Genomic DNA, 12,738 nt, shown 5'->3' on the forward strand with positions numbered 1-12,738 from the left:
AAGAACTGGCATAGATTCCTGAAAAGAGAACGTATCTGGGGCCAGAAAGTTTGGGATTAAGGCACATGTAGGGACCCCAGACCCATGCTACGTGGTCCCCCAAGTACATCCTCTCGCCCTTGCACTGAACCACCGCTTCAGCCAAAATGGGAAGGGCCCCACTTCTCTTGAACACTGCTTGGAAAAACCCCTTTAAAAAGATTATATCTACTCAAAACAAATTTTCAGACGCCCAGGTTTCTTGATGCAGTAAAATGGTAGGCAAGCACCATTTTTTCCCTTTGACGAAAGATTCAAAGATGTCGATATTTTATTTAAAAATAAAATTTACTCATAATTTACAAGAAGAGATTAGTTCCATTCAGGGCTCTAGATCCATCTTCAACACTGTTGGAAACAGAGAAGAAAAATAAAATTAGAAATACATCATTAACTTCAACGGTGTGGCTTTAAACTATGAACTAAAGCACCTGGTGTTACATAGAAAATCTGTGACACACAGCTCTGATGATGTATCCAAGACTTATGTAAAAGCAAGGCTTTTTCCAAGTCTCTGATCACTCTACATAACCAAGTTGCCAGGAACCTAAGAATTTTGCCTGGTGGAGCATAGTTTCATATACTGAGGTGGGACCCCATAAAGGGTTGCATAATTGAGTATGTTTTTAAATAAGCTGGGCTGGAGTGATAGCACAGCTGTAGGGCGTTTGTCTTGCTGCAGCCAGGCTGGCCAAGCTGGGTTCAATTCCTCCGCCCCTCTCAGAGGGCCTGGCAAGCTACCGAGAATATTCAATATGCCAAACACAGTAACAAGAAGTCTCACAATGGAGATGTTACTGGGCCCGCTCGAGCAAATCAATGAACAACAGGAGGACAGAGAGATTTAAATTAGCATTGATTAGGAACAGAGACATAGCTATGGCTTAAGCCGCTAGCCTTGCAAGCTGTGGACTCAGGTCCCATCCCCGCATTGCATACTGTCCCCTAGTACCTCCTAGAGTCAGAATATTCAATATGCCAAACACAGTAACAAGAAGTCTCACAATGGAGATGTTACTGGGCCCGCTCGAGCAAATCGATGAACAACAGGAGGACAGAGAGATTTAAATTAGCATTGATTAGGAACAGAGACATAGCTATGGCTTAAGCCTCTAGCCTTGCAAGCTGTGGACTCAGGTCCCATCCCCGGCATTGCATACTGTCCCCTAGTACCTCCTAGAGTCACTCCTGAACACACATGAAGAAAATAACCCCCACCCCACCCCCAAATAAAATAAACATGATTTGTTTGCGGGTGTTTGATTTGTACACTTATTTTATATGCCTAGGATCTAGTTAAAAACTTCTGGGACAGGAGGTGGAGCAACAGTACAGTGGGTAGGGTCTTTGTCTTGCATGCGGCCAACCCGGTTCGATTCCCAGCATCGCATATGGTCCCCTGAGCACCGTCAGGAGTAATTCCCGAGTGCAGAGCCAGGAATAACCCCTGTGCTTTGCCGGGTGTGACCCAAAAAGAAAAAAACAGTTCTTCTGGGACAAAAGAAGGCAGTGAATGGAAAAAGTTGAAGAAGCCCTGTACCGGCGACACCAAGGATATTAATGAAAAGTATAAGGTGTGGAAGGGGTGGCTGGAGGGTCTCTGCGGCCTGTTTTGTTCCCCTTTCGTTCTTTCCAGTATTCCCCATTTCCAAAGAGCAATTTATTTGGGGATCAGAACTTCCTCTTCTCCGAGGTCCGGAGCCACTGGGCTCCAGCAGGGGGCAATCCAAACGCCCCTCCGCCCCAACACCTCCGCCCGACCCGCAGTCCGGGTTCCGCTCACCGACACTGCGAGCGCGGCGGGGCGGGGCGCGGCGGGCACACCCGGCCCCAGTCGCCGCGGCGGGGAGGGGACGCGGCCGCCCGGGGACGCGCAGAGCCGGCAGCGCGGGCTCAGGCCAGGTCCAGCTTCTTCTGCATCACCGCCAGCTTGTCCTGCAGCCTCCGCTTCCTCCAGTCCAGGTAGCGCCTTCGCAGCCGGTTCGCCTGCCAGCCCACTAGCACGCCGGAGGCGAAAGCCACCAGCACCGTCAGCTGCAACGTCCTCTCGGACACATCCGCCATCGCGACCTCCGGGCGTGCAGCGCGACCTACGGCGCGGCGGCGGGGTCAAAACGCGCAGCGCGTTTACGGAGGCCGCCAAGTACAGATTTGTCTGGTTTATTTTCCTGCCGATGGCCTTCCAAAAGACATGTCACACATGCCCATCTGCTCCTTTCTCTGAGCCCCTACAACAGTCAGTTGTTTGACATTGATCAAATATTGCCTGGCATTTTAAGCTAACTTTGGTTGACGCGTCTTTCCTTGTCAATTCAGTGGAAGCGCCTTAGGAACTGTCAGGCTTGAATAAATAGCAGTTCTCCTACATTATTAAATAAATAAATAAATAAATAAAAAGGGAAAAAAAGAAACTTTCAGCCTTGGAATGCAAGCCACAGCAGATGCTCGCTTAGTGGTGTAATAAATGAATCAGGTTGAGTACCACTTACTTCGGGATAATGATGAGTGGTTTGTCTTATTTAAAAGAATTTTCCTGATATTTCTCAGAGGATTATCGGCACATGAATTCTGCTATGCTTGTCTCCAGAATTTGAAACAGACCTTATTTGTGTGACAAGCACAAAAACCTTGTGGATTATGTGGAATCATAGAGGATGATCACAAACTAAAACGGGAGTGATATCAGTCATGACTATGGTTCCAATTGTGGTATGATTATTGCAAAATGCAGTGGAACTCTGCTCACACCTGGTCTGTTAACTTAGTAAAAGTTTTCTTTTTTCATTTCCTAACAGCAAGGAATAGAAAATAATTTGCATGTGTATGGCAGCACAATATACCTTCCTGTCTTGCCGTGGCCTATGCCAGTTCTCTTCTAATGATATAATCCAGAGGAAACTCGACAGTATTAATAACCCATAAACCAATATAGTAGTTAATTCTCGACAGTTCAAAGCAGGATATGGTAAAAGCTGCAGATGCAAAGACATCTAAAAACTAGAAGGTGATAGAGAATCCTCTGGCTTATAATTCCTCATATAGGGACCAGAGTAATAGTACAGTGGATAGAACACTTGCCTTGCATGTGGCCAACCTGAATTTGATCCTCAGCATCCCATGTGGTTCTCTGAGCACTGCCAAAAGTGATCCCTGAGTACAGAACAAGGAATAAGCCCTGAGCACCACTTGGTGGGGCCCCCAAACAAATAATAATAATAGCAATAATAATAAACTCTTGGATAATCTTATCTGAGAAAGTTGTGACTCCTGGTGCATGGTGAGTTTCTACTAGTTCAGTGGTCTCACACATATCTGGAAAGCCCTCCTAAAGAGAGAAGTAAGCTGCTATACCTCACACTGCTTTGAACAGTAGATTTCTTTGGATTTGCAACATTTGGGTGTGCTGCAATCAAATAACCCAGACTTGTAGTCAATTGTGTGGTGAGCTGTCCTGCACTTGGGCTTTTCATCAAGTCCAACCAATGTGTGGAAAGTGTTTGTGTCCCTGTGATGATGTCAAAGAGAGCCTCTGGTGAACTCAGAATTTAGAGCATGATCTCTCCTTCCCTCTGGTGCAATTATTCTCCATTTGTAAAGCAGTTTTTGTCTTATTATTTGTGCCTGATAGAATCTAAGCACCCGAGTATGGCATATCAAGACTTTGAAAATGGGCGTTGGGCAGGAAAGGGGGCTGCATCAGTTGGAGGAGAGATAGTACAGGGCTTCCCCACCATACTGTGCTTGCCTGGGTTCAGTCCCTAACAACCCATGTGATCCCCCCCCCCCCAAGCACTGTTCATTGCAAAAATAAGCATTTTCTGGTGAATGAAAGCAGAGAGCATGTGACTGCCTTCCATTATAAAATGAAGCAATGAATGAAAAACGGGGTTCCCTGAGATATAGGGGGAAAAGGTGCTTGTCTTGCATGCAAATGACCCAGGTTTAATATCTGGCACTTCTAGAAGTAATTCCTGAGTTCTGAATCAGGAGGAAGTCCTGATCATTTCCAGGTATGGGCTAAAACCAAAATTAATTAATTAATCAATTAACAAGTATATGAGAGACAGGACCCAGGCATGGCTGAAAGACACACATAGACTTAGACTTATGTATACATTCATGGCTTAAACTTCCTTTGAAATTTTTCTCCCTGATTTGCTGCATCTCTTTCCATCCATGCCTAAGTGCTCATAGGAATCTGTAAATTCCCTATAACTGGTTTGCAAAAAAGGAAAAATCACAGATCTGGTTCATGGATTGACCGCCATGGAAAGCCCAATACAGACAGCAATGATAATGGAAGCATCCAACCAAACAATCATATGGATCTAGGCATCCAATTCTACCTCCCTCTAATTTGTTCAATAGAACCATATGACATGGTCATGTAGATGTGGATAGAAGCTATGCATAGATTTCATACATGTCTCTTCCCTCACCAAGAGTAATATGTCTACTACCATGATTGGGTGCTTACAGCAGAAATCAGTAATGAGCTGTTAGAACAGCACCTGTGGTGGTTGGGGCTGAGGTGGGGAAGGCTGACAGCTGGACTGCATCAATCCTTTCAATCTTGAAGAGAACAGTAACCTATGCTATCATAATGAAAATATTGAACCTGGCTGTGGATTTGCATCCCACAACACATCTTACAGCATGTCCACTCGCAGATTCATGGAAAGCACGACCCACAGCTTCACAATATACATGTGACACTATGTTTGACAAAGGATGTTTGGAACAGGAACCTCAAGCCCCTGGGAAGCTACTGGTTTTGCCAAACAAATACTTGCTGGACAGTGAAGTGCCTTTTTTTATTTTTTTGCTTTTTGGGTCACACCTGGCGATGCACAGGGGTTACTCCTGGCTCTGCACTCAGGAGTTACTCCTGGCGGTGCTCAGGGGACCATATGGGATGCTGGGAATCGAACCCGGGTCGGCCGCGTGCAAGGCAAACACCCTACCCGCTGTGCTATCTCTCCAGCCCCGTGAAGTGCTCTTTTGAAAGCTCAGTCACAGTGCCAGGTGGAAGACTGTGAGGCTGACAGATTATAACAGAGGCCTGGAACCATAGCCAATATTCTCATATGCTGAACCAACATGCCAACTCTTGCACTACACGAATGCATAGATCAGGAACAAGAAGAGTGGCCCCATCGCTATCCTGTCCAGTGCTTCACAAGAGTAACTTTTTTTTGTTGTTTTTTGGGTCACACCTGACAATGCACAGGGGTTACTCCTGACTTTGCACTCAGGAATTACTCCTGGCGGTGCTCGGGGGACCATATGGGATGCTGAGAATTGAACCCTGGTCAGCCGCGTGCAAGGCAAACGTCCTACCCGCTGTGCTATCACTCCAGCCCCCACAAGAGTAACTTTTACTTTGTATGTCTACACAGTCTTGATCTCTGGTTCTAGAAGTACTGATGCTTAGAGGAAAATTCTACATCATTTCATAACTAGATTTCTGTGAACTGTAAGTGGAATTGCGCCTTCACCCGGCTATACACCATTCCCATTCCAGCTGAATAGGTTGTTCTCATATACTGCACCAACATGCAAAAAGCACGATGGCTACATGGATGGAGGGAGAGGTCTGAATGATCAGGCAAAACTATGTCTGGAACTTGGGGGGTTCATGAGGATACCTTTTAGTATATTTCCATGTTCTGTGGTAAAAGTTTATGGAAAACTACAACAACCCAATGAAGAGAGTGAAATTGGCCCAAAACAAAATAAGAACTTGATTCAAAAATTCAAAACACATCAAGCACTTCTGGTTAGAAGTTGTTGAGAATGAATGGAATGTTTTTCTTTTTAGCTTATCCTTCCCTCAAAGCCTTTCACCAGGAAAACAACATGCAGGCTGAACCCTTCCCCTGAAAGGTCTGTTTAGATTTAGAGATAGAAATCCTCAGGGAATTGGCTGACCACTTGGGTCCCCACTAGTCTGCTACAGGCCCCTTCTAAAAATACATTTCTCTAATCCTTTCATATGTAAACTGCTTATTGGGACTGTGCAGACAAAATGGCTTGCTAGGAAGTAAGGAAACTGTTTATTGTCAATAACGCTTGCTCTCTCTCTCTCCTCATCTTATATTCTGTGTTGTTTTTTGGTTCAGTTTTGCTCATGGCTTACTTCTGACTCTGTTCATGGGTCACTCCTGGTAGTGCTGGTGTATCATATAAGGTGCTGGGGATCGAACCACGTTAGTTGTGTGCAAGGTCCTTACTTCCTATACTATTTCTCCTGCCCCTTTACCTATCATCCTGTGCTTAGATGGATCAACTTCTCAGGCAAGAGTGGAACTGGACCTTGATGATGCAACAAGACACATACTAATACAATATGGAACAGAATGACTGGGTCAGCTTACTGACTAAAAGACCCTGTTCATCCAAGGCCAAGTGAATGTCATTACCCCTAAAACCTCAGCACCAGCTACAGAGCAGGAATTGCAGCAGCGATGTGAGGGTCTCTGCCCTGGTACCTGGGGGTGAGCAGCTTTCCAAGTTTCAAATAGAAGCATAATCAAGACCCAAAAGTGAATTAATTATTTTTACACCCTAGCAAAAACAAAAGTAGATGCTGAGGCAAATTGTGCTGGTATAGGTCCATCAGGTCTTTGCATCTTTTGATCAACCCCATTATAGCAAATCTATGTGATCATATTCCATACACTCTCCTCTTAGACTTCCATGGGTCTAGCTGGCAAGGACAGCCATCAGGCAATGAGGAAAGGTGGAGACTGGGGTTGTTATTTCTGAATCCTTTCCATGGAGCCATCACTGTCTGTACCCTCTCTTCTCCAAGTGTTCTTCTGGGTTCAGGACCAGGTAGTCAAACAGGATCCTGCTTTCAGAAGTGCCCTAGACTTGGGCTTTTATAGCATCTGGTTGATCTCTTGAAACATGGGTTTGGGATGAACCCAAAGCTGCATGTCCTGCACTCCATTGCTGAGCTATATATGTCCAGTATCTTGAAAATCCCAACAGTGTTTGGATCTGGGTCTGGTGAATCAAGTCTGCTGAGATATTAGAGCAACCAACTGTCTTGGAGACTTTAATGAGCTGCAGTGTCTGCTAACTGAAATGGGTTTACCTACCTGCTTCTGACCTGGTATCCCGCCTCCTCTCCAGCTTCCCCTCCACCTAGGGCAAAGATTGCTGAGTGGAGCCAGGATGATGGGTAGGATGTGCCTAGAGCACTGTGGTGGCCCTTTCCACTGCCAGTCAGTAGCACCATTTCATTATAAAATCAGCTGTACAAAAGCTGAAAGAGAAGCAAGAGCCCCATTACACATGTCAACATTTACCAACTCATGGCCAACTTTGCTCGACCCATAGTCTATTTGCTTCTTGTTCTGCTGGATTCACTGAATAAAAATCCCAGTCCTGTTATTTTTATCCATAAAACAATTGCTTATTTTAAAGTCATTATCACATCACTATTAATCACATATAAGATTTTAATAATTCCTTGATATTATCAAATATTTAATAAGTTCAAGGGTATTTTTGTCTCTTTGATTCATTTGTAAAATAAATCAGATGATTTTTTTTTCCTGTAGAGTTTTTCATTACTGGAGTAATTAATTACAAGTCTCAAATGGTACTTGACACATTCTTTAGTTCCTTGTATCTCTGAAACCTGATAATTTTATCTAGAGATTTGATCACATTTAGTGTCCAGTTTGGGGCAAGTATTCCAATGGGCAATGATAGTGACATATTCTTCCTTAAAGGGGCAAGGGTTTCTCTTTCTCTTTCTCTTTTCCTCTCACTCTCTCCTTTCTCTCTATTTGATTGTTAGCAGCCATAAATAAATTAGCTATATATACTAACTAATTACAAATTATAAGTGGTTACATTTTGGTTCTGCATTCCTTCTTTATTTCTCAGTAGTAATATTTTATGCTTATGTAAGCAGCAAAGACAGGGAAGTGTCCCTGGTAATGGAATTCCTAGGAAGTAATAAAACCAATAGTCTGAGACTGCAAAAGTCCACCTTGCAGACACAGGAACCAAGGCCTGATAGAACTTCACCTGCACCAACAGACCCAAAGAAGGCTGACCCCACCCTGAGAGAAGCTCCAGCAGGAACAAAGGCCAAGGAAAGGAATTTCAAAGAGGGCCATTAACCACTCCCAACTTACCCCCTTGGCAATCACCCCAGTAGCGGACTCTTACATAGCTAGAAGTCCTAGAGTGGGGAATCTTGGGGCACAAACCTATAAAAAGCCACCTTAAACAAAGGAAGCATGGGTATATGCTGCCTGAGTCTATGTGCTGCTTGTGCCCACATGTCAGATGACATATGGTACCGAGCACATGTGTTGCCCACATCTCCCCTCTTCAGATGTGTACGGGGACTCTCTTCCTCTCTGGAGGAGCCCGCATTCTCTTAAGTGCATTACTCTCTCTCTCTTTCTCTCTCTCTCTTCTTTCCTTCCTCCTCCCTCCTAAAAGCCTCCAAATAAAATCCATTTTTACTTAACTCCTTGCCTGCTCCTGTAATTCCTTTCTGTGAAATAGGACAAAAACCTGAAAACCCTGAGTAAGGTCTAATCTGACTTTTCTTTCCTGCAAAGAGCAGTTCCTGACTCCAGCTTGAGTCTGCAGCTCCCCAAGAGGGACTGGGTGGTGAGGACCCTTGCTGAGAAGACCAACCAAGCAGACCTCAGGTGTGGCTTGATATTCACCTGGTAAAGTTGGCAGGGCTCTGACCCGTGCTCCACAGGGGATCATTCACAGACTTTATCAGTCCTAGCCTTTCCAACCCATCCCAGGGTGGCAGAATTGGATTGGGAGAAAGTGACTATCTCTCTCTTTGCCTCACATAAGCCATCCATGGGGGCCCACCTACTTCACCACCATTCACTTTTTTTTTTTTTTTGGTTTTGGGACCACATCTGGTAGTATTCAGTACTTTCTCCTTGTTCTATATCCAGGAATCACACCTAGCAGGTTTGGGGGACCACATGGGGTGCTGGAGATCAAATTTGGGTCCGCTGCCATAAAGTGTAAGGCAAGCACCCTACACTCTTTGCTATCACTCTTGTCCCACTCTTAGTTACCCTGAGTAGATATTACTAAGAAAGGTGGAAAATGTGTTTAATTTATCCCCTTTTTTCACTAGTTTCTCACAGAATCATTTGGTTTCTTAGTATTCTTTAGCTATATTTAAAAATATCAGAATTCACAAATTTTAGCATGAACCATCCTTTTACTATCCTGATTGATGCTGAAAATGCCCCACCTTAAAAACATTTCCAGTTTGGTACCTAAGTTCTTTTGACATCCTTTGAGTAGTCCCAGAGAGTCTTGCTTTCTGATATCAGATGTTCCAAATCTGTTTGCATGTTTCCTCCCCTTTCTGAAATTTTTTGTTTCTCCATTCTTTTGGTAGAATAGGCTATGGAAAAATTACTCCCTGAGGGTTAGGATGGCCCAAATCTACCCTCCAAATAATGTCTTCACAAAAGTAATATTCCCTGTTCTTGGTTTTTGTTTTGTTTTGGGACCACACCCCATGGTGCTCAGGGCTTATTTTTGACTCTATATCATGCCCCTGTATTGTCACTATAAGCAAATATATAAAAAATACAATGGAAATACAGTTTAAAATGAAACCTATGAGAGGAAAAGTTTTTTCTCGTTTCTGCCTGCTGCTATGTGATCAAAAAGAACTATTGATCACACTTGACTTCAGAATGTCTTTCTAGAAAAGCCTTTCATTCATTTATCAGAAAATACAGGTATAAGCATCCTTTAGGAATTTCTGTAAAAGGCATAAAAGTCAGTGCAGAATAACTACTGACTCCCCCCCCCCATTTTATATATTTATCAGGTATAATGATCTACCTCATTTATTCTCAGATACTGTTATAGAGCTCAGATAATTCTCAGTGTAAAGGGAATTATTATTTTATATATATATTTAAATATGCTACTGGACTCCGTGCCAGGCTGTGGGGTGGGCGAGAACCCTCCTTACCCCAAGGGATCCAGCCCCAGAAGCCAATCTCCACTACCGAACCACTGCCACACTCAAGACTGCGCGGCCGCAAAGCGACCGTTCGACACATTATAAGACATTTCCTACCCATTTTCCACAACTATCACACCATATCTGATGGGGTTCAGACAGTTAGGCAACAAATCATAGAGAGAAATAGATAAATATATGCCTCTCAGAGAGCCCGGCAAGCTACCAAGAGTATCCCGTATGCATGGGCAGAGACTGGCAAGCTCCCCGTGGCATATTCAATATGCCAAATACAGTTACGACAATAGGTCTCATTACCCTGACCCTGACAGAGCCTCCAATCGTTGGGAAAAGACGAGTAAGAAGAGGCTGCTAAAATCTCAGGACTGGGAGGAATAGAGACATTACTGGTGCCCACTCGAGTAATTCAAAGGCGGGACAACAGTGATACAGTGATATATTTAAATGAATCACAGTGAGATACAGTTACAGACTTACAAAATTTTGTGATTATGTTTCAGTCATACAATGATCTAGTACCAATCCCTCCACTAGTGCCCATTCTCCACCACCAATGTTCCCAGTATCCCTCCCACCCAGTACCCGGATCCCATCCCCCTCCCCCGCCTTTGTAGCAGGCACATTCCCTTTTACTCTCTCTCTCTCCTTTTGGGTGTTATGGTTTGCAATACAGGTAGTAAATGGCCATTATGTTTGTTCTATAGTCTACTTTCAGCACGCATCTCCAATCCTGAACAAGACCTCCAAGCATCACTTACTTAGTGGTCCCTTCTCTATTCCAGCTGCCTTTCCCCCCAGCATGTGAGACCGACTTCCAGGCCATGGCGTGATCCTCTTGGTCTTTATCTCTATTATCCTTGGGTGTTAGTCTCCCTATGGTTTTAAAGAGGGATGTACGAAAGGCTGGGCTGGAGCGATAGCACAGCGGTAGGGCATTTGCCTTGCGTGCAACTGGCCGGGCCAAGCCGGGTTTGATTCCTCCGCTCCTCTTGGACAGCCCAGCAAGCTACCGAGAGTATCTGGCCAACACAGTAACAGCAAGTCTCACGATGGAGACATTACTGGACCCACTCAAGCAAATCTATGGATAACAGGAGGACCGTGACCATGACCGTGTGCAAAAGGCAGATCTCTTTTTGGCAACTGGATGGCATCCTCATCTGGCTGGCTGAAAAGGGCCTGGTTTCCTTTAGTTTTTGTTCTCATTGACATTCATAGGAGAAGGAGAGAGAGAGAGAGAGAGAGAGAGAGAGAGAGAGAGAGAGAGAGAGAGAGAGATTCCCGGTCCCCAACAAGCCCATAGCTTCTTTTAAATTTTTTTTATAAGACTGAACTCATTTAAATCACACTTTTCCCTCACTGTTGCTAGGAAAGCACCCTGTACAGACTGGCTCAAATTCAGCAGGATCCTCATCTGTGTGAGATGCATCTGTGAGAGATGCAGTGGAGACCTGAGGAGTTCTGGATGGATGGAGTGTGGGTGGGCGGGAGGGAAGAGGCAGAGTGTCTGCAAAATTCATTGGAATTTCATCAACATACAGCCACACATGTGTGTGCTTAAGAATGTGCATGGGAAGAGAGATGTGGATGAAAGTGACTACTCCATAAGTCACCAATTAGGATAAAAATAAGAATAGTCTGTTGGGGAACAGTTCCCCCCACCCCAATGGTGCCTGGACATGTTGCACACTGGGTCCAAGCAGATGTGGGGCGAAGGAAAACAGGTGCGCGGAGAAACACCCTCCAGGAGCAGCTGATGGCTGTTCACTATATTGTCTAATACACACATATTTTATAGGGGGTCTTGACTTAGGAGGATGGTCCAGTCACAGAAAGTTTAGCATTATTGGCCTATCACCTCTCCAACTCTGCTTTGCCTTGGTCCAATCCCAATCAAGGCTAGATGCTGCAGTTTAGGATGACTTGTGACATATGTGACAGTTTCTGTGTCTAGGGCTTATGTGACTAGGAGGTCAAGTGAGGCTCAAGGCTGACACCCTGTTCTTGCCAACTTTGCCCAGATAATCCCTTTTGCGAGTCTTTGCTTCTGGGCTACTTTGCAAGGTCAGGTCTTATCTGCACCAGTGTCTGTCACCATGCTCCTCAATAGTCTTTTCTGAAGAACAAATAACTTTGTTTTGCTTTTTTGTGACACACATGCTGATATGATAAAAATAATGATTTCAGACATGCTGTGGTCATGGGCCCTTGGGTTCCACTTGATGGTTTTACTTCCCTACCAGATGCCTATTTGGTGCAGGTCAAAGACGAAGGTCTCCTGTTCCTTCCCCCAACAGGTACACGTGACCTCATAGTGTGTGTGTGTATGTGTGTGTGTGTGTGTGTGTGTGTGTGTATGTGTGTGTGTGGTACACTTTACAAATACAAGAACTGGAGCCCCCTTGTAGTGTTTTCATGAAGAGTGTGGGAGCTTGAAAGGAAGCAATACACAGGCCAGGAGATGCCATGTTGAATTGATGGGATCTGTCAGAGCACAGGCGCCAAAGCAAAAACAGCATCCCGCATCCTCCTAAGCACCAGGGCTCATGGTCTGGTGAACCAGAGAACAAGACTCTCAGACTGAAATGCAGATCTGTGGTCTATATTTATTTTCTATGTGTAACAAAAGACTACAATAATGGGGCCTTCAAACAACATCCATTTATTGTCTCACAATGTACAGGTAAGAT

The 12,738-nt window shown here is 44.6% G+C and overlaps 1 protein-coding gene across 1 annotated transcript; it reads right to left on the reverse strand.

The window, feature by feature from the left end:
- Positions 1–273: 273 nt before the first annotated feature.
- On the reverse strand, positions 274–2,121 carry MTLN (mitoregulin). Its single transcript, XM_056128002.1, has 2 exons — positions 1,823–2,121; positions 274–387 (listed from the first exon to the last, which is right to left on the reverse strand). Exon 1 carries the CDS (start codon positions 2,101–2,103, stop codon positions 1,933–1,935), a length of 171 nt encoding a protein of 56 aa, XP_055983977.1. The 5' UTR covers positions 2,104–2,121; the 3' UTR covers positions 274–387; positions 1,823–1,932.
- Between the last annotated feature and the right edge of the window lie 10,617 nt (positions 2,122–12,738).

Source organism: Sorex fumeus, unplaced genomic scaffold (assembly GCF_029834395.1).
Source record: "Sorex fumeus unplaced genomic scaffold, SorFum_2.1 ptg000006l, whole genome shotgun sequence".
Classification (NCBI taxonomy): Eukaryota; Metazoa; Chordata; class Mammalia; order Eulipotyphla; family Soricidae; genus Sorex; species Sorex fumeus.